Source organism: Equus caballus, chromosome 2 (genome assembly GCF_041296265.1).
Source record: "Equus caballus isolate H_3958 breed thoroughbred chromosome 2, TB-T2T, whole genome shotgun sequence".
NCBI classification, from domain to species: Eukaryota; Metazoa; Chordata; class Mammalia; order Perissodactyla; family Equidae; genus Equus; species Equus caballus.
In genome coordinates this window covers 30,866,634-30,888,964 of record NC_091685.1, presented here as the reverse complement: position 1 = coordinate 30,888,964, position 22,331 = coordinate 30,866,634, and the positions used below count along the sequence as shown (strand labels likewise).

Genomic DNA, 22,331 nt, shown 5'->3' with positions numbered 1-22,331 from the left:
AAAGGAACTTGGTGAATCAGCTCAGCTTGGGTCTAGCACCTGCCCTGGCACCAGGAAACGATGACAATCTGCAACCACAGGGCTGGGCCATTACTGTGGGAGAAACCTACCGGAATGAGTTTGGGTGTGCAAGGCCAGGCAAAGAGAATGTTCTGTGTCCTTCCCTGGACCATGGCTGCAATAGGGTGAGCTGCCAGGGTGGTGGGCACAGCTCCGGCCTCACTGTAGCAGGCGATGTGGGTGTCCTATTCCCACCCCCATGGCACTCACCTTTCCTGTACTCAGCTTGGGGGACTCCAACTGCAAGTACCTGCCACTCTGTGGGAGGGAGCGGCCCTCCACCCAGGACAGACTGAGGGAGGAGGTGGGTAAATCCCCCAGCTCCTGCCCCTGGCAGGGGAACAAATCTGGAGGGTCCGACAGCGAACTCCCAAAGCCCCCCAGGGGGACAGGGCCCAGCTGCCCAGAGCAGTAACCGGCTGCCTTCCCTCAGTCTCCCCGCGCTTTCTGGAATCACTGCCCTACTTTATACCCCCACGTCCTGGTCTCTGGATCTGCTGCTGGGAACCCACTCCAAGCCCCTTGTAGTCTCAGCAGCCAGATGAGTGGGGAGGAGCCTTTGAGAAATGAGCACACACTTTTCCATTCAATTCTGCCTTTTTCTCTAAAAATAGAGCTCTTTATTGAAAACAGTCTAGGGTAGATACCAAAAAGAATTAGGGAATTATTTAAATACGATATAAACAAAATTCACAATAAATACAAATATCTAAGAACAACATATAATCTTCTCAGTACTCTGACGACTTACACTGTTGCTCTCGCCTAAGGCAGCACCCATGTTTCCCCCATGGCCTTTAAGGGTGGCCCCGGGGCTCCCGCTCCGCAGTTCCCCAGGCCCCTGTAGGCGAAAGGGGCTTTGTAAACAGTTAGGTATTATATCGATGGCCATGCCCTTTGGTAATGCCTCCCACCGCTTTTCATGAATGACTTAATGACCTTAAAGGAGCTAAAATTTAGAATTCCTAGAGAGCTCAGCTTCTCTCAGAAATGAAACTTTGGAAAAAATGTTTAAAAAAGAAAAGCAAAGTTTAAGAATAAAGTGGTTCCGTCACACAAGCCTGAGAGCACAGCGATGATAGCTTTTAGTTTTTCAAAATTACCTCCAGGAAGCAGCTAGGCTGGGTTCCAGAAAGAACATCAGCCTTGGTCTAGGCATCTTCCGGGGAACTGGCCCTGAGCTGCAGCTCTCCCCAGTTCCAGGGTTTGTCCTGCCTCCCCTGTGCTCAGTGGGTTTGCAAGGCCAGCCAGAGAATGTTCCGTGGAAGGTGTAGAAATGCACACACGTGTGTGTGCATGTGTGCGTGTGTGTGAGGCCCAGCAGTGGTGAAGGCCTCCTGTCAGCTCAGTGCCCCTCAGAAATCCTTGCTGAGACCTCGGTACCGTGTCGACAAGGCCAAGGGCATAAAGGTTGTGCCAGCTGGCCAGAGACCAAAGATCTCACCCTTAAGGATATGCATAGTAAGCCACCATTTCAGCTTCTTTGTCTGAAATAAAGACAGGTGTTCCATTTAAAAAGTGGTTTGCTAACTTTTTCTTTAGCAGCGGAAGAGCCAAAGCACAACCTCATGTGGAAGGCCGCTGGAGTAAATCAGAGCCCAGGGCAACCACTCTGGGGGAAGTCAGGGGGTCCTATAGTCCATGGCTGCCCCTGCAACTGAGAGTTGTCCCCACGAAAGCTGAGGCCTTCTGGGAACATGGTTTGAGAAGCCCCAGACCAGACGCCCTCGAGCAGCTTTTCCACATCTTTCATTTAATGCTATACTCTCATACTGGCTTCAAAACACCACAGCTCTGTGAGTAAAACGGATACAAAGATGCTTTTCTCACAAATGGAGAAATGTAAATCCGGCAGATTAAATGGCAAAGCCAAGATTGTTCAGCTCTCCGGCCACACAACTGACAAAAATCTTGGTCCCTGTGGCTGAAAACTCGGCTGGGCTCATCCATACACTGGTGGGTGCAGGTTAACAAACGCGTTGAGAACACCCATCATACCCCCAGGTAAGGACAGCCACCGTTTCCAGAAGACACTGGCTTCTCAGAACTGGAAGGGAAAATGGGATTTCTTTACAACCACAGTCATCAACCAAAGGGTCTCAAGTTCTGTCTGAAACAGGGATGCCAAGCGCAGGAGTCCAATGCCTTGCCAGGTTGCCACCCCACCCCCTGGAAGGTGGACCATTTGGTTCTTTCTTTGCTGGGAAAAAGGAGAGGGACCAGGGTCCCCCTTGGCTGGGCTCTGCCTTCTGAGAGCTTCGTTTCGTGATGGGGAGAGGCAGCGAGGGTGGAAGAAAGGAGGTAGACTAGAAGCGGACAAGCTGAGAGGTCGCCGCTTCCAGTCGCTCTGAGGTTAGGGGTCACAGGTGGCAGACGCCCAGCCATCTCCTCAGAGCCTGGGTGGGTTGGAGAATCCTCCAGCCACGATGCAGAGTGCCAACGACGCAGCAGGCACATGCTATACACATCTCTCTCTTGGAACCCTCATCACACCCCAGGTGGTAGTTACAGATGAGGAAACTGAGGTAGAGAGAAGGTGGCTAACCCAGTGTCGCACAACGAGTAAATGGCAGAGCTGGGACTTGAACCCAGGTCTGTCTGATATTAAAAACTGTGCAATTCCATGACTCAGAGACTGCAGTTTGAATGATGACCACCCTTTCCCTTCCCCTCCCACGCTCTCAGCTAACTGGATTTTCCTTTACCAGGGCCCACACTCAGGAATCAGGAGTCTAAGTATCAAGGGAGGAGGGACCTCAGTGGGTGCTGGAGAAAGGCACGACTCTGATACAGACGTGCCTCCGAATTTCCTTCCCCCAAAGCCAGATGGCCCCTTGTGGTGGCAGCTCTTGATGTCCAGTGTGACTGACCTCACCTGTTTCACACTGTCCAGCGATGACGTTTCCACCTGGCCTATCAGCCCAGGGACAATGGGGTGATCTGACTCCCACCCAGCCTCTGACCTCAGCCCATCCTTGTCTCCATCCGTCTTGGAGCTCAGTCCAAAGCCGGTTGGTCATAGGGTGGGGTGGCTTCTTAATGCTCAACCCAACAGACAAACAGCCTTGAGCTGGGGCTGCACCTCAGCGATGCCGCTCCCAGTCCCTCAGGTCTCGGTGGCATCTTGGGTCCTTGGGAAGCTCGGCAGCACCAGACTCGGTGGGAAGCTGGGCGACAGCTCACCTGGCCATGTAATGCCCCAGTGTACTGCCCCTGACCTCGGTCCTCTGGAAGCCGTCAGCCCCCCAGCTGCCGGCACTGTTGTCCTCAATTTCCGATTCCCTCCCACCCTCTTCTTCCTCCTCCTCCTCCTCCTCGGCGCTGCTGTCCCAGCCGAAGATCAGTGTCCCAAGAGAAACTGGGGGCTCCTCGGGGAGGAGCTTCAGACCTGGTGACGAGGAGCCCCAGCTGGCCCAGGAGAGGTCCTCTCTCAGCGGCTCGGCCAGGGAACCCGAATCCTCAGAGGATTTGGGTCGTGGGAAAGGCTCCTGACACTCGTCCCCACCCGGCCCTTGGCCTGGCCCCTTCTTGGCCAAACAGCCAGAGGACCCAGCCTCATCCCAGGGGGAGGAGCCCCCAGTGCTGGTGCAGCTTCTGTCTGAACAATCACAACCAGACGAGCCTTCAGCCTGGACCAGGAGAGTCCAGGAGCCCCCTGCTTCAGTGGGTTCCAGGATCTGGTGCTCTTGCCCCAGGAAGGAAGGTGGTCCATGTAAGGCTGGAAGCTGACATTGTCGTCTGTGTCCTCCTCGTCGTCCTCCTCCTGCTCAGCACCGTCCTCTGATCCTGCCTGGACGGTGGCTGGGGCTCTGACTCCAGGGGTCACCCTGACCCTTCTGGTCAGTTCCTTTTGGGGACAGAGGATCAGGTCATCTGGAGACACTGGGTCACTGGGCTGAAAGGTTGGCACTGGGTGTCTGTGTCCAGAAAAGTCCTGATTTGGGGAGGAGAGAAGAACGGAAATTCAGGCTTTCCTGAAATAGGATGGCTCTAATGTGGGTTCCCCCGGAAACACCCTGAGACAAAGATTCAAACATAAGCAGTTTCTTTGGGAACTGATCCCAGGAAACGCCAGCGAGGGAGTGGAAAAATGCGACAGGAGCGGGGGGGAGCAGCCAATAGAGGGGTGTTATCAGGCGAGTTCCCCCCACAGCAGCTGGAGCTGAACCCTGCCCTGCTGGGGACTCAGGGAGCCCGCAGCGCACACTCCTCAGAGCACATCGGGTGACGGGTGGAAGGGGTGTGATGGTGCTAACTTCCTGACACTTGCAGCCTGCCACGTGCATGGCCAGAGTGGACACCACACGCCAGAGACAGCCCCCAGGATGCAGGTGCTGGCTACTAGAGGTCAAGCTGGCGACTTTCCATGCAATGGGAAGGCGGAGCGATGGGGCAGGGTGCAGACGCGCCTAACACAGAGATTTTCATTCTTTAGTGTGACTTCCCTGCAGGTCCCGAAGCCAGGAACTGTGAAAATACTTCCCTGGGCAGGGACACTCAGAATCCATGCCCACGGCCCCTACCCGACCCTAGTGCCCACTGAGCGACACCCAAGGCTCAGTCTACCTTGCCGGGCCCTCATTTGAACAAGTCTGACCCATCTGACCTCTCCAGGCTTCCCCCGCCCCAGCCGGCCCCCACCTTCTAAGGGAGTGAGCCAGAAGACAAGTGAGAAATTTCAGGGTTGGCTTGGGCAAGACTCACCCTCGGTCAAACTGTGAATTAAGTGTTGGGATCCTTCAAGACGTTCTCTTTTGGCACCACCCCTCTCCCCCTCCCCTTCTGGGCATCTCTCCTGAATCTCAAGGCTGGGGGCTCTGCTCTGGGCCCCTGACAAATCCTTAGCAGAGATGAAATTATTTAACTAAAGGGACTTAAGGCACTCCTCCCTCCTAGGTATATTTGCTATTTGCATTTGATGCCAAAGGAATGAATCACTAATGGTGGAAATTTAGACATGAAGATAGGAGCTGTTTTGCAGGCTGGACCATCTTGATAGTCTACCTGAACTACCTCTAAGTCTAACCTCGGTCCCTTCCTCTTGAACAGCCCTCCCCCTCGTCGCACACCCCCAGATTGGCCATACCAGGGCCTGTGGCATCTTGGCCCGCTGCAAACAGAGGTTCCCTGTGAAGCTCTTCCAGATCACACGCCCGGTGGCAATGACCACAAGCAGTGGCAGCAGAAGCAGAAGCAGCACCAGGAAGGTCCAGCTGGCTCCTAAGGAAGGAGAAATCACAACAACGAGGGAGACAACAATGGCTCCTGTCTACCAACTGCGTATGTGCTGAGGGCTTCACACACATTGCCCTATTTAATCCTCCTAAGAATAAACCCATCCTACAGACTGAAATCCAAGGTTCAGAGAGGTCATGTAAGCTGTCCAAAGATACACAGTGAGTGTGGTGGAGCTGGGATTTTAATGGAGGCGAGTCTGTCTCCAGACTCATGCTCTTAAGCATCCTATCATGTAGATCCTGAGGCCCAGGGGAAAAGTCGCTGCTTCTCTATCACTTGACACCCACCAGGCCCCTCCAGGGAGAAGCAGGTGGGCTCGGAGAACTCGCTGTATTTCGAGGCACCGTAGGTGTAGATGGTTCTGGCGCTGAGGCAGTGGCGTCCGCTGGCAGCTGGCTGGAGGGGGATCTGGACGGGCTGGCCATGGGGAGTGGCAGGAAAGTGGGTCTGTGTGGAGAGAGAAGCAGGGATGAGCAGATACGTGTGGGGACCAGCTCTAGACAGCCGGGATGGCGTGTGGTCGGCAGGCAGGATACAGCTGTGATCCTGCATCTTCTTTGCCTGCATTAAAGTGTAAGTGTTAAGAGAGCACTTCCCAACACGACCTGGTTTCTTTTCCACTGAGTCTCAAGGTCAGGATGATGGTCTGGGTTCAGCCTGACGCTCAGGGTCAGTCCTGTGCGCACCCCCAGGGCCTGCTGCTCCTCACCTGGAGGGGCAGATTCCTCAGGCTTCCTACCTTCAGGGCCTCCCAATCTATTAGGGGAGGAGGGGAGGATTGTTCAGCCATTACAGACACAGAAAACTCCAGGGCTGCCCTGTTCAATACAGTAGCCACTGGCCCCACGTGGCTATTGAGCACTTGACGTGTGGCTGGTCCAAACTCAGATGTGCTCTAAGTATAAAACACACACTGGCTTTCAAAGACTGAGTGAAAAAAAAACCAAAACATTTCAATAGTTTCTATATTAATTACAAGTTGAAATGATGATAACATTCTGGTGGATGAAATAAAATCTATTATGAAAATTAAATTCACCTGTTTCTTTTACTTAGTTTAATGTAGCGCATTGAAAATTACACGTGTGGCTCGCAGTAGATTTCTATGGGGCAGGGCTGGTCTGGACTATCTGTGAGGTCCTGGAAGGCAGGGACCACATTGGACCATCTATATCCTTAGGATCCAGAGCGCTGCCTGGGCAAGCAGGCCTCCTGTAGCTCATCGTACTTCAATCAGATTTTATGGGGGAAAAAAAAGGCTTTCATAAATTTAAAAAATATATTAGGTAGAAAAGTGCTGTGCTGTCACTACTTGTAACAGGGACAGGATGCGCTGCACTTGGCCTCTTGCAAAGGTAGAGAAGGGCAGAGGTGGGCCACAGGCTAATTGCACGGTACAGAGTAGCGGGGTGACTGCCAGGAGTGAGGGGTATGTGGGGAAAGCTTCCTGGAGGAGGCTACAGGGAGGAGGCTGGCGGGGTGAGGAGCATTGGGGTTTGGTGGGGCAGTGGGGCAGGAGGGCCCAGCCTGGGGACAGGAAAGGGACTTCCCACCTTGTTCCTGGTGCCCTCCTTCCAGAAATCCACCTCATACTTCAGATCTGGCTGGTGCATGCAGAGGGGCAGCTGGTATGTGGCATTGACGCTCAGCATCCTCTCTGTCCGGTTGACCACGAGGATGGGCGGGGCCGGCTCCACTGCAGAAACAGAATAGGATCCGTCAGTATACTCTGGGGGCCACAGTGCGTCCGGCCCCTGCCTCCAGGCAGGCCTGCTCCTCACCCAGCCCAGAGAGCTCTCTGGAAAGGGGAAAGCAGCACCAGTGTCTGTCAAACACCTACTGCTCTGGGTCTCATGAGGCTGAAATCAAGGTGCTGGGCGGCCTGGGCTCTTCTCAGGAACCTCAGGGGAGAATTCACCTCTGCCCATCAGGTGTTGGCAGAGTTCAGTTCCTCGTGGCTGCAGGGCTGAGGCCTGTGTCCTCGCTGGTTGTGAGCTTGGAGCCCCCCACAGCTCCCGAAGGCACCTGCGTTTCTCAGCAAGTTGCCCCTCCATCTTCAAACTAGAAACGCCATGCTGAGTCCTTCTCACAGTACAGATCCCTCTGCTTTTCCTTCCTCTCCATCCATTCTGTCTCCGGCTGCAAAGTTCTCTGCTTTTAAGGGCTTACGGGATCAGATCGGGTCCATTTGGATAATCTAAGATAATCTCACTATTTTAAGGTCCATAAACTTTATTAAAATCCCTTTTTTTAAAAAAATAGGAATCTTTTATTTTTTATTTTATTTTTTTAAGATTTTTTTTTTTTTTCCTTTTTATCCCCAAAGCCCCCCCGGTACATAGTTGTATATTTTAGTTATGGGTCCTTCTAGTTGTAGCATGTGGGACGCCGCCTCAGCGTGGCCTGACGAGCGGTGCCATGTCTGTGCCCAGGATTCGAACCAACGAAACACTGGGCCGCCTGCTGCGGAGCGTGTGAACTTAACCACTCGGCCACAGGGCTGGCCCCGTACTAAAATCCTTTTTGCCGTGTAATATTAACATCTAGTATATTCACAGGTCCCAGGGGTCAGGGCATGAACATCTTTGGGGTGGTCATTCTGCCTATCATGGTCCTCCCTCGGACCCCCAAAATTCATGTCCCTCTCAAGTGCACAATACATGCACCCCATCCCAAGTTCCCCCAAGGTCTCATCCCATACAGCATCAACTCGAATTCCACAATTCCATCATCTAAAGCATCAAAATCAGGTTCAGGTGAGAATCTGTGTACAATCCATTCAGTCCACCTCCTGGGACACAATTCCCATCCACTGTTGGGCCAGTGAAAGCAAAGAACAAGTTATCTGCCCCCTAATACGAAAAGGTGGGACAGGCACAGGATAACAGTTACAGACATTCTGGTTCAAACAGGGAGAAATAGAAGGTAAGAAGGAGTTACTGGTCCAAAGCAGTTTTGAAATCCAGCCAGGGGAACTCCATTAGGTTTCAAGGCCTGGGAGACTTCTCCTGGGCTCTTAGCACTGCTCTCTGGGCTCTTGGTTCTGCCCTGTGGATCATCCTTCCTTTTCATGAAAGGAAGCAAGTATTTGCAGGTAAGTAGCTTTACCAGTCACTTCTTGCCAGTAGAAGCTGGGAGTCCAATAGCCTTCCTTCACTTCCTACTCTCTCTGTCCCTTTTAGTCCAAGCTGGCAGTGTTTCTGCTGATATAAGATTCTCAAGAACTTCATGGGTCTCCTGTGGATGTGATGGGGCTCCACTCCATTAGACGGAAGCCAGGTCCACAAATCGTTTTGAGATAGCCCTTCTCTATGTTTGGCTTTAGCTGAGATGGCTGAGGGATAACACTCCTCAGCTTTGTGGAGGACCCTTGATTTGACTGAGCGGAACTGTGACTCACACTCTTGAATCTTTTCCAAGAGAATTCCTTGACGGAACACTTTGATCTTTTGATCTTCCTGAGATTTTAGCGAAAGACTCTAGAACCACAAACTTAGCTATTTCTTTATGTCACACTTTTGGAAGCAGTTTCTTAATTTTAGCATCTTTTGCCATCTGGATAAGTTGAGAATTTCCCAAATCATCAAATCCTGGTGCCTTTTTGTTTAGGTTCTTCCCTCAATTTCTCTCCCTCTCTCTCTGCATTTTGCTGTAAGTAGCAAGAAGAAAGCAGGCCATGCCTTCAACACTTTGCTTAGAAATCGCCTTGATAAATATCCAAATTCATCATTCACAAGTCCTACTTTCCACACACCTGCAGGACACAATGCAGCCAAGCTTTCTGCCAGTATCTAAGAGATCGCTTCCTCAAGTTTTCAGTAACATATTCCTTACTTCCTTCCGTGAGGCAGCACCTTTAACATCCATACTTCTACCAACAATCTGTTCACGATGATTTAAGTATTCTTAAAGGAGATTTGCGTTGTCTCTGCAAGGCTCCTCACTGCCTTCTGAGCCCTCAATGGCACAGTCTTTAATGTCCACATTTCTCCTGACAGTCTGTTCAAGATCATCTAGGCTCGATGTCAAGATCATCTAGGCTCGATGTCAAGATCGTCTAGGCTTGATGTCAAGATCATCCAGGCCTGCCCAGTGGTTTGAAGATAGAGGGGGCAAGTGACAAGGAATAAGGCAGTAAGAGAAAATCAACACACCATTGTTCAAGGTCCAGCTGAAATGCTGCTTTTTCCAGGCAACATCCTCTGACTCCCAGCCAGCAAGGAGCTCCGACCACACTGGTCACCCTTGCCTCATCTATGTGCTCAGGGCAAAGATGTGGCTTCCCTGAGATGCCACTCCTTATGTGTTCAGGAAATATCCACTGGACACTGATATGTACTAAGCCGTGCGAGGAGATGAGGGGAATGGGGAGATGAGGGTTCCAGGAATCTTGACCTCCAGGAGTCGGAGGAAATTAGGGGGAAATGAAATATGCAAGCTACCAAAACTGAAGACAAAAAGTGACCAGGGGCACAGCTGGGGGCAGAAGAAGGCAGGAAGCATCATTCAGGCTTGGGCTGTGCTACGGAAGAACCAGGAGAGCTTCAAGGAGGAGGAAGAAAAAAAAATTAAAAAAAAATTAACCTCTCTGCATCTTTCCCTCTATCGTTCCAATGTCTTATTCCTATCCATCCACCCATTGCAGTCATTCATCCCTCATTCTAGCCAGACAGCCTTCCCATCCATCTATCCAAGCTTGCCGACCATCCTTCCTTCCTTCCTTTCCAACCAATATTCCTTCCTTCCTCTCCAGCCTTTCTTCCTGTTCATTTATACTTTCTTCCTTCCTTTTATCTGGCCAGTTAGCCTGCTTTTCTACTCCTCCATCCTCCCCATCCATCCATTCTTCATTTCTTTCCATACATCTCTCCTTCCTGCCTGCCTGCCTTCCTCCTTTGCCTCTCCTTCCCTCCTGCTCTTCTGTCCTTTCCCAGGCAGCCAACCTTCCTTTTACACTATCCACCCACGGTTCCATCCCTCTGCCTTTCTTCCTATCCGCCATCTCTCCATCCACACTGCTTCCTTCCTAGGAAGCATTTGTCCTTCCACCTAGCCTTCTTCCTTCCCACTCCTCCATCATTTCTGCCTCTATCCTCTCCATGCTTCCTTTCTTCTTACCCATCCACCTTTGTCTTCCTTTTATCCATCCACCCAGCCAGCTTCTTCCCATCCGAATCATCTCTTCTTCCTTTCCTGCCATCCTTCATTCAATCTCTTCCTCCTCTCCCTTCAAGCTCTATTTTGCCCTCAAACATTTTGAGAAGCCTGGACAACAAGTTACAGACCTAAGCTCCAGGAGGCAACTGCCTGAGTATTTATTCTCTCCTTCTCACCACCCCACCGCACTCTTGATCTGGCCCAGTGCCTCATCCAAGATCAGAAAGATCCAGATTCACATCCCATCTCCACACTTACTAGCTGCCCATCCTGGCAAGTTACTTAACTTCCGTGAATCCTGCTTCATTTACTTGTTAAAAATGGGTTGATGAAAACAAACCTCAGTTTGTTTTGAGAATTAGAAATAAAATGCATTGGAAAAAAAAAAAGTACTCTCCTCACTCACCGTTAACACTGGTGATTCCTGGATGTGGTGAGCATGGGGAATGTTTTCCTCTCTATTTTCGTCTTCTTCCCCTTGCCCCAAATTTCTACAGTGTATAGAAATTACTTTTGCAACCAGAATTTTAAAAAATTGCTTCTTAAAGAGGGAGGTTGAACATAAGAAAAACAGGAATAAGTCTATAAAATGCCTTGTGTGGTCCACGACCAAGGTCATGCTCAACTGAAGATAACGAACGTGATCAGAGGAGGGACAAACTGACTGGCTGGTGCTGGTGGCACTCTGCAGCTCCCAGCCACGAAGTCAGGCTCCTCAGACACGGCCGGGGCCCACGGCGGCTGCCCCAGAGGGCTGCCCTCTGCTCTGGGGGGAGGAGACAGATGGCCAGGAGAGCAGCACCACAGAGCCAGGTTCTTGGACAGGGAGCCTCCCGCAGGTCCCTTACCTACCTTCAAAAAGGTATTCCAGCAACTCGGACTCCGCCCAGGAGGACTTGGCGCTGGGAGAAACCACCCGGACGCGCCCCTTGAGTTTGTTGTACAGGTCCTGTCTCTTCAGGCACATCAGAGGACAGGCCAGCTCTTTGATTCCTGCACACTTTTCCACTTTTCGCCACCGTCTGGTGATTGGATTGCTGAGGGAGGAGACAGGAGAGCGTGGGCCACGGACTCAGCCTCTCGGGGCCAGGGGACTTGGGGAACAGGTGAGCACTCCTCCCTCCACTCTGCCTGATCGTCTATCTGTCCATCTGCTCAGCCAGCCATCGGCCGAGCCAGAAAGAGCAGGTCCAGTTAGGAGCTCAGGCTCTGGAGTGAGAGTCGTAGCGGGACTCTTGGCTCTGCTCCTCACTAGCTCTGGGGCCTCACGCAGGTCACTGCCCTTAAACCTCAGGCTCCTCCTCTGTCATGCCTCCCTCACAGGGCTGCGGCGGCAGCCGCTATTCTTGGCGCTCGTAACCCTTTTCCACATGTTCATCCATTCACGCATCTGTGGACCACCTGCCGTGTGCCAGGCACCACGCTGGGTGCTGTGTGGGTGTCAGAGGGGAACATGCATGTCCCACGTCCTAAGAACACTGAGATCCAAAGAAGGGACCTGTGCGCTGGGCAGTATTCTTGGCGAATCGGCAAGGCATGACAGATGAGGGCCTGCCCTTGGGAACTGACACTCTGGTGGGAGGGGAAGGGAGACAATCATCACATGAACGAGACAAATCCAGGAGCTGGTAAGTGCAGCGACACGGGTAGCGTGGGAGCGACTGCTTTCCAAAGGTGGCTCGGGAAAGGCCAGGAAGATGGTACTGAAGCCAAGGCTGTGATGATGACAAGGGAGCCAAGAGAAGGCTTAGGGGAAGGGACAGCAAGAACGAAAGCCCTAGGAAGGGAAGCAGCTGACCTGTCCAGAAAAAAGCAAGGAGGCCAATGTGGCAAAGCCCAGTGGACGGGGAGGGGCAGTATGGACAGACTGGAGACGCAGGTGGAGAGCGGGGTGGGCAGTGAGAGGACCTCGCCTTCCCAGTAAGGAGTTTGGATTTTATTCCAGGTGTGACAGGAAGCTACTGGAAGGTTCTAAATAGGGGAACTGAGGTGATCTGATTTATATTTTTAAAAGACCACTCTGATAAACCAGCTGGGAGGCTGCAGCCGTGGTCCAAGAGAGAACGGTGTGGAGATGGCGAGAAGGGGTTGGATGCCGGACATATTTTGCCGGTAAAGCCAACAGGACTTGCTCACGGATTGGGGGTGGAACGTGAGGAGAAGGAGAATGAAGGGTTACTCCTGGGTCTGGGGACTGAGCAATGGGTGAATGGGGAGAGCTGAGATGCAGGCAAAGAAGACAGATTATGGGGGAGAATCCCTCTGTTTTGTTTCTTGGTGGAGCTATACTATGTAAACGCTAACAAAAAAAGAGACTGGTGTGGTTATACTAATATTAGACAAAATACAGACTTCAAAGTCCAGAGCAATACTAAAGCTTGAGAAGAATCATTGCATAATGATAAATGATTCCATTTACCAGGAAGATATAAAAATTCTAACTCATATGTGCCTACTCAATAACTTCACACTCTATACAGCAGAAACAGACAAAACTACAGGGAGTAACAGAGAAGCCCCAATTACAATGAGAAAATTTTAATACACTTCACTCAGTAACTGACGATTGAGCAAAGAAAAATAGTCAATATGTCAAAAAAATGAACAACATAATTATCAAAGTTGATCTAGTGAACATATATAGAACAAACTGAAGAAACTGGGTGAGCCACACATGAACATTAACAACACAGTAACAAAATGTTAATGAGCATTAACCAAAATAAAGCAACTCTCAAGAAATTTCAAAGAATAGTCATCTCACTATTCCCTCTGACTCCACATAACCCAGTTAAACGTCACTAATGAAAGAAAACTAAGGAAAGTTTGAAAATTTTTAAATGTTTTAAAATAACTCATGGATTAAAGAGAGAACTATGGGGCTGGCCCCGTGGCTGAGTGGTTAAGTTCACGCGCTCCGCTTCAGTGGCCCAGGGTTTTGCCGGTTCGGATCCTGGGCGTGGACCTAGCACTGCTCATCAAGCCATGCTGAGGCCGCGTCCCACATGCCACAACTAGAAGGACCTGCAACTAGAATATGCAACTATGTACTGGGGGGCTTTGGGGAGAAGAAGAAAAAAAAGGTTGGCAACAGATGTTAGCTCAGGTGCCAATCTTAAAAAAAAAAAAACAGAAAAAACAGAAAGAATTATGATGGGAATTAGTAAATACCTAAAACTGACCACAAAAATAATAGAAATAAAAATTTTCAGAGGAATATATATAGCTTCAAATACTTATAACAGAAAATAAGAAAGGACAGAAATTAATAAACTAAGCAATCAACTGAAGTCAGAAACACACATCAAAAACCACATCCATAAACAGAGTAAAACTGTAACCTAGGGGCGGGCCCAGTGGCGCAGCGGTTAAGTGCACACCTTCCACTTCCGCTGCTCGGGGTTTGGCGGTTCAGATGCCGGGTGTGGACATGGCACAGCTTGACAAAAGCCATGCTGTGGTAGGCGTCCCACATATAAAGTAGAGGAAGATGGGCACGGATGTTAGCTCAGGGCCAGTCTTCCTCAGGAAAAAGAGGAGGACTGGCAGTGGATGTTAGCTCAGGGCTAATCTTCCTCAAAAAAAAAACAAACAAAAAACCCTGTAACCTACTACTCCAAAATGGGGTAAGAGACACTTAAAAATGATACTAGACATGAAAGAACAATACGAAACAGAATTAGAGAAACTCAGAAAGGAGAGAGCAGAACAGAAAGGAGGTAGCAGGAAAGAACCAGATATTCAAAAAAAACCCCTCATTTCAGAAATGAAGAATAAATTAGAAGGAATACAAGAGCAAATTAATAACAGATTATGCCTTAAAAGAAATAGAAAGTGAAAAGAAGGAAAGTTTTAAAAATAAAAAGGAAACAAATTTAAATACTAAAATTACGAAACTTCTAGAAAAAAGCATAGAAGAGTATCTTCATGATGCTGAGTCGGGCAAATATTTCTCAGAACACCAAAAGCTTTTGCTACTGAAGAAAAGAAACTGGACGTATGAGTCTGCTAGAGCTGCCGTGACAAACTACCAGGCGGGGGCTCAAACAACGGCCATTTATTTCTCCCATTTCCAGAGGCTGAAAGTCTGAGGTCAAGACGTCGGCACGTCTGCTTTCTCCTCAGGCTTCTCTCCTTGGCTTGTGGTTGGCCACCTTCTCATCGTGTCCTCACGTGGCCTTTTCTCTGTGTGAGCATGGGGTCCCTTCTCCTGGGTCCCTTCCTCTTCTTAGAAAGACACCAGTCCTATTGGGTTAGGGCCCCACCCTTATGACCTCATTTAATCTTTTTTTTTTTAAAGATTGGCACCTGGGCTAACAACTGTTGCCAATCTTTTTTTTCTTCTTTTCTGCTTTGTCTCCCCAAACCCCCCCTGTACACAGTTGTATATCTTGGTTGCGCGTCCTTCTGGTTGTGGGATGTGGGACGCTGCCTCAACGTGGCCTGACGAGCGGTGCCATGTCTGCGCCCAGGATCCGAACCCTGGGCCGCCGCAGGGTGAGTGCGCGAACTTAACCACTCGCGGAGCCGGCCCCCTCATTTAATCTTAATTACCTCTTTAAAGGCCCTGTCTAAAAATAGTCGCATGGGTGGAGGTTAGGGCTTCCACACAGGAAAGAATATGGGGGAACACAATTCAGTCCATAACTGGGCTAGTGAGTTAAGCTGCTATGAACGTTCATGCACAAGTCTTTGTATGGACACGTTTCCATTTCTCTCGGATCAACATCTAGGAGTAGAATCTGGGCGATCTGGTAACCGAACGTGTACCTTTACAAGAAACTGTCGAGCTGTTTTCCAGAGTGGCTGTACCACTGTATACTCCCACCAACAGTATACGAGAGCTCTGGTGACTCCACATGCTTGGCGATACTTAGTATTGTCAGTCTTTTCATTTTAACCCTTCTAGGGAGCGTGTAGCAGTAACTCACTGTGGTTTGAATGTGCATTTCCCTAATGACGAGTAACGTTGGACATCTTTTCACGTGCTTATTGGCCATTCATATACCTTCTTTAGTGAAGTGACTATTCAAATCTTTTTGGGTGATTTGTCTCCTTATTACTGAGAAGTAGGAGTTCTTTATCTATTTTGGATACAAGTCCTTTGTCAGTGTCTATATCGTGAGAATATTTTTTTCTTGGTGACTGTCCTTTTCATTTTCCTCAGGCTTTTTTTTGAAGAGGAAAAGTTTTAAATTTGATGAACTCCAGTTTATCAGGTATTATGGACTAAATTGAACTCCCCCTAAATTCATACCATATGACTGGATTAGGAGACAGGGCCTTTAAAGAGGTAATTAAGATTAAATGAGGTCATAAGGGTGGGGCCCTAACCCAACAGGACTGGTGTCTTTCTAAGAAGATGAAGGGCCCCCAAGGATGCTCACACACAGAGAAAGGGCCATGTGAGCACACAGTCAGAGGGTGGCCATCTGCAAACCAAGGAGAGAGGCCTCAGGAGAAAGCAAACCTGCTGACACCCTGACCTTGGACTTCCAGCCTCCAGAACTGTGAGAAACAGACGTCCATTGTTTCAGCGCCCCAGTCCGTGATATTTTGTTACGGCAGCCTAGCAAACGAATACAGATTTTGGTACCATAAATAGGGTGCTAACGTAACAGATAGCTAAAAATGTGGAAGTGGCTTTGAAACTGGGTGATGGGTAGAGGCTGGAAGAGTTTTGAGGTGTATGTTAGAAAAAGCCTATTTTGGAAAGACTCCTCATAGGAACATGGATGTTAAAGGTGATTCTGGGGAGATCTCATATAGGAAGGAGGAACGTCTTACTGGAAACTGGAGGAAAGGTGATCCTTGTTAAAAAGTGGCAAAGAACTTGGCTGAATTCTGGTCGAGTGTTTTGCAGAAAGTAGGAGTTAAAAATGATGAAGTTGGATATTTGGCTGAGATTTCTAAGCAAAGATGTGACCAGGATTCTCCTCACTGTTTGTAGTAAAATGAGAGAGGAGAGAAATAAATAGAAGGAATTGCTATGCACAAAGGAACCAGAACTTGAAGACTGGAAAATTCTCAGCGTACATATTCTGCAAAAAAATAAGAAAGCATGTTCTGGAGAGAACCCCAAGGCTGTGGCTGGAAAATCATTTGATAACGAGATCTTGGGTGTGACTCATGGGCTTAATTAGCCACCTTGGTAGAAGCCAGGAACAGAGATGGGTTATTATACATGTACATACATACACATATATATAACAATATATACACCATAACTCTGTACACTGAAAAGGCCTAAAAGCAGCAGCTATGTAGTGATCCGCACAGCTAGCACACAGATTGAGCTCTTTAAAACCACTTCCTACTAAATGGAGAAATGGCTGCTTTCAGGTTTTAGGTCAGGAATTGTGCAAGTGAGCCTGGAACATGTTATCATAACAGACAGCAATAAAGATAACAACGAACTGGGGCCAAGTTAAAAGGATTCAGGAGCCAACTTGAAGAGACTTTCATTGGCCAAAGATGGGACGATTCAAGCTTCAATGAGCAGAATGAGTTGCAGTGGATTGAAACCATCAGACATGTTTAAATAGCTGAATTCATAATGATAAAAAGAAAAATGAATCGATCACCCGTGGGAGATGATAGGGAACCAATTCATTATCTTGAAAACTGGTAGATAGAAGGAAAAAAAAATCAAGCATTTATTTTGTCTTGCCTATTTGAATCGTACCACTGAATATCAAATACCATATGAGAGGAGACATCTCTTTATAAAATAATTCCAATGAACAAAGGAAAAAAGAATACAATTAGAATATCACCATTTTGCAACCCTCACAGGTGTTTAAAAAGCATAAAAGAGAAGGAAAATATAAAGGTCCAGAGGATGGGCGTTCAACCCTTTAATAAATTTATCCCAGCTCCACTATTCCCAGCTGTGTGATTGAGCAAAATACCTTCTCGATCCCTCAATTTCCTCTACCAAATCCTACCTCACAGGGCTATGCGAGATTAAGTAAGTACATTTCGTGTATTGACAGTGCTGACACACAGCAAACACACAGCACACGTTCAGTGTTTTCTGCCTCCAACATAGTTCTATACAGTTCTTTCTTTTGAAAGCTCTCTTGCAGTCTGTCCTGCAAGTCAGGCCCCCATCACCCACATCTGGATGCACCAGATGGAGGGACGGTGATGGAACAGGAAGAGCGCAAGCTTTGGAGTCAGACAGACTTGGGTTTTTCTTCTGGCTCCATCACCAGCTTCCTTGGGCAAGTCATGCCACCTCTCTGAGCTCAGTTTCCTCATCTCTGAAATAGGGGAAATGCAGCGATCCTGGGAGGGAGAAGTGAAATAACCATGTAAGGCCCTTAGCACTCAGCCTGGCGCAGGGTGGGTCCTGAGTACACAGCAGTGCCCTCCCCTTCTGATTTCTTTCTCGTCACCAATTCTAGACGAATCCTCCTGAGTATCTGCTCTTATCATTGTACTCTCCTACTTAAGAACTTCAAATGATTCCCACCTACGGGCATGGATGGTGAATCTGCTTCCATTTGCAGATTTATCTGGATTAAGAGTGGCTGCCTGGGCTGCCAAGTTGAGAAGGACCCCGAGGTTCTGTGCAGGCTCCGTGGGGAAAAGTGTGATCATCCAGCGATGCCTGGCACGGCTCTGCAGGACATACATCTGCCCTCTCTTATCTTCTAGAACAAGTCCAAGCACCACATCCTGGCCCTCAAAGCTCCACCCAAGCCCCCTGGGACTTTTCTCAAAGATCCACCCCACTCCCGGCAGGCCTGTCACCAGTGCCCTGTTCTCCATTCAATATCATTCCCACTTCCTTTACCAAATGCCCTCCCTAAATACCTGCCACATGCTGTCACCCACGGAACCCTGAGAATCAGCAAATGCTGCCACAGTGAATGCAGCCATCCCAGAGTGGGCCCTCTGGCCCCTGCCCACCTCCTCGTTCTCCCCACCCGCTAGCCTGGAGGCTCCCCTCTACCTCTGATAGGCCACAAAATAGGTCACGTCCTGGGGGTTGCCAGGCCCTGGGAGCCACGTCAGGTACATGCTGAAGTTCCGGGAGAGCAGCGTCACGTTCTGGGGAGGGGCCAGAGAGGGCCTCCCTGTGGAGAGAAAGAGGTCATGAAGCTGGAGCTCCTGGCTGGTCTTTACATGGCCAAGCGGAGCTGAAGAGGGCACAGCGCACAGTCACGTGCTTGCTGAGTTTGAGAACCAGGGGTCATCTGGGGCGGCTGAAGCGTTGGGGACATGATGCAGGCTGGGAACCCGGGGGTCAGGATTCCAGTCACAGCCGTGCCTCTGACCGGCTGAACTGCCCCCCCTTCCCCTCCCCGGGCCTCGGTGCCCGTCTGTGCCATGAAAGGAAGCTCCGGCCCACTCTGGTAGCTGAGGGTCCCAGCAGAACACCGCAGGACAGGATCCACCTAGTGGATCCCCGGACTCCAGGAGGGAACAGCCCTGAGGATTGAGGGTCTCAAGGAGGAGGGGCTTTGTCTTGGTCTCAGCCACGTCCCCAGAGCCTGCCTGCAATGGAGCCTGGCACACAGCAGATGCACAACTAATGTGTGGGGGGTGAATGAACGAATATTGTGATAACCCGCATTATTCCAAAGGCCTCCTAACTGGCGGCCCTGCTTCCAGCCTTGCCCCCTCAATCCATTCTCTACATGGCAGCAAGGGCTAGAAGGAAAGATCGTGTCACTCCTCGGCTTTTCACTGTCTAATGGCCTTCACTTCACTCAAGGTAAGATCTGAAGTCTTTACAATCACCCACAAGACGCTACCCAGTCTGACCGTGACTCTGCCCCTTGTGCCCCGTCTCCTGTCGCACTGGCCTTTCTGCTGTTCCTAGAGCACGCCAGGCACGCTCCCAACTCGAGGTCTTTTCCCGAGCTGTTTCCTCTTCCTGGACTGTTCTCCCCCTGGATATCCACGTGACTCACTCCTCTGCTTCCTTCGCACCACTGCTCAGACGTCGCTGTCACCTTTAACAGGCTTCTACTTCCCCTCCTTGGCACCTCCCCCTTCCCACTGCTCACCCTCATCTTCTGAAATAAGCATCTGATTACACCACTCCCAGTTTCATGCCCTTCCCCTGCCCTCGGAATAAAGTCCACGCTCCTGATCGAGGTCCGTGAGGCCCTGCCCAGTGTGGCCTGGCCGGCCCATCTCACTGGCCTCTTCTGACATCTCCCTGACACGCTCACCGGGCTGTGGCCAACCTTCCTCCTCGCCCTTCTCAAACCACTGCATTCCTGTGGGTGTCTTCGAACCTGGGTATCTCTGACTTCCTGGTATTCACCATCTAATCTTTTAAAGACTGGATTCAAATGTCACTTCCTCCGGGGAGTCTTCCCTGACTTCTTGAAGAAGTGGTGGTGATGCTGCTGCTAATACTGAGCAGCTAACGTGTACTGTGCCCTAACTATGCGTCGGGCACTAGGCACCTGCATTTTCTCCTTCAATCCTCCCCACATCCCTAAGAGGCAGGTACTAATTATGAGCATTACAGATGAGGAAACTGAGGCCCTCTCAGCTAATAAGTTATAGAATCAGAATTCAAATGGAGGCCCAGCCGACTCCAAAGTCTGAGCTCTTGACCACACTTCCTCCTCTGGGTTCTTTTGGGGCCTGTTCAGCTTTATTCTTCTAACATCTGTGGGCCACTATTGGTCAATGAGATCTATTGACCACTGTGTGCCAGACCTTTCAAAGAGGAATACAACTCCATTCCTGCCTTTTAGGAGCTCACGATCCTATGGAGAATTCAGTGCCCTGCAGTGTTACGTGGGCCATGACGGAAATCATACAGGTTACAGAATGGCATCAGGGAGAGAGGGGCCAGTTCTGATGGTTCTCAGCTCGGCTCCCACCCATGGCCTTTTAGACCAAATATGGGTGCTCACTTCCACCCCATCCTGTGTCCTCTAGCTGGAACTGGATCACCAGGATGCCAATGCTGTCATTGCTCCCTGCTTCTGGGCTTTCTAGCAGGTGACTAGCAAGAGGCCAAAGTGTGTCTGTAAGCGGCTTATAAGGTATCCCGCAGGCAGGACAGGCCCAAAGTCTGAGCTTGGCCACAGTGGAGAAGTAGCAGCTAGAAGAGTTACCCAATGGAGCCTTCAAAGGGTGCCAGGCAACAGTTTGGCACTTATACACAAAGCCTCATTCAATCCTCAAGACAAACCACTTGATGGGGTGGGTGTCATTCCCCTTTCACGCAGCAGCACTAGGCTCAGAGACTGATGGTAAATAATTCGCTTGAGGCCACACAGCCAGATTGTGGGGAAGCCAGGATTTGAACCTGGATCTGGCTGTGCACCACCCTAAACCATCACACGACAGTTTGTGTCGCACACAGAAAACATCCCTGGGTCAAAGCACAGCTAAGTCCAGGCAGGAAAACTATTGAGTTTGACAGTGAAACAGGGGCACAGACTACCCCCTCCACCTCACCACAGAAACACTGTCCCTCATCAGCTGCAATGACACTCACTGCTGCCGGGACACCAGGGGCTGGGGCATCCCTGAGCTGGATGGATGGTCCTGCTCCAGCTTCTCACTCTACGACCAAAGCTGGCCATGCTGGTTTCAGCCTCAGTCTTCTCTGGTCTGTGTGTCTCACCTCTGCTTTCCTTCTTGGGTAATTCCCTTAATTGCTCTGAGCCTCAGTTTCCCCAGCTGAAAAGGGAGCAAATAACACCTATTTCATAAGACAGTTGGGTTGTGACGCTTAAATAGGATAATGTGGAGCCAGCACAAAGAAGTTGCTCAATCAATGCTGGCTTTTGATGTTACTATTAGATTATGTCGGAGGGCCCTGCTAGCTCTTAAATTGTGAGTCTAAGACTAGGAGGACATCCTGGGGGCAATCTTGGGACCTTCTCCCTGGAGTGGTTGGGCCTTGGTGGTTGGGTCTTATTTCAAGGTATTTTGTAATCTGTCAGTGGGGGCTCAGAAAAAAGGTGGCTTGACAGAACAAGAGCAGGGCACAGGCTCAAGTAAGAGCTCGGTTGCCTCAGGTCTGGCGGAGCATCTGACACTCCCAGCCCCAGGAAGGAAGGGAGCAGAGGAACGCGAGCAGGCTGCGGGGGAGGGCGGGGCACTTCCGTCTGATTGCCCCTACTAGCGAGGGTAAATGTGGTATTAATGCCAGCGGACTGGGCTTTCAAAAAAACCTTAAAAAGCACTTTTTAAATAAATGGAACTGCTTTTTAAACTGCCACTGTCTCTTTTTCCCCCGTTCTCCCGATGCTCAACTGGCATGAGGAAATTACTGGATCACTTTCCTCCCAGAAAGGAATTTCAAAGACTCTTGTAGGTCTGTTTAGCCCCTGGAACAAAACTGGTGGTGGGTGGGCAGGGCCGATTTCGCACCCAGCTCCCGAAGCTGCGGGCGGGCTGAGGACCACGTCCCTCCCTCCCTCCTCGGAGCTCCGGGTCTGAGAATGGGCACGGCCCGGTCGGGGCACCCCGCAGCCCGCAGCCCCTGGCCCTCCCCGCGCCCCGGACCCCGCGCCCCGCGGCCTCACCTGGAGCGCACTGCAGCAAGCACAGGAGCAGGGGGGCCCACTGTCGGGACCCCGCCATGTCGGCCCTTCCGCGGCCAGCCCGGCGGGGTCACGTCCCGGCTCCCGCCCCTCCGCCGGGCGGGTGATGGGCGGGCGAGCCGCGGGCCCGCCCCTCGCGGGCCAGGACTCTGCGAGGGTTTCCCCCCGGGGCAGCCCCGCCCAGAGGGAGGCGCCGCACTGGCTCCCGGTGCCGCCTGTGCTGGAAAACCTGCAAAACCGCCCGTAGCTTCCCAGTACCTCCACTTCTGCTCCATCCCGGGAGGCGGGGAGGTGGGGAGTAAATCACTGATGGGGGGAGGGGAGGGGTGGGGAGAGAAACTCTGT

General features: G+C 50.5%; 1 protein-coding gene across 1 annotated transcript; it reads right to left on the bottom strand.

The window, feature by feature from the left end:
• Positions 1–653: 653 nt before the first annotated feature.
• Positions 654–22,124, bottom strand: IFNLR1 (interferon lambda receptor 1). The gene is given in 8 exon segments (XM_005607353.3): positions 654–3,763; positions 3,766–3,994; positions 5,147–5,280; positions 5,586–5,745; positions 6,852–6,994; positions 11,308–11,492; positions 18,416–18,539; positions 21,969–22,124. Coding segments are annotated over 8 exon segments (1,557 nt in total). The 5' UTR covers positions 22,027–22,124; the 3' UTR covers positions 654–3,239.
• Positions 22,125–22,331: the final 207 nt, after the last annotated feature.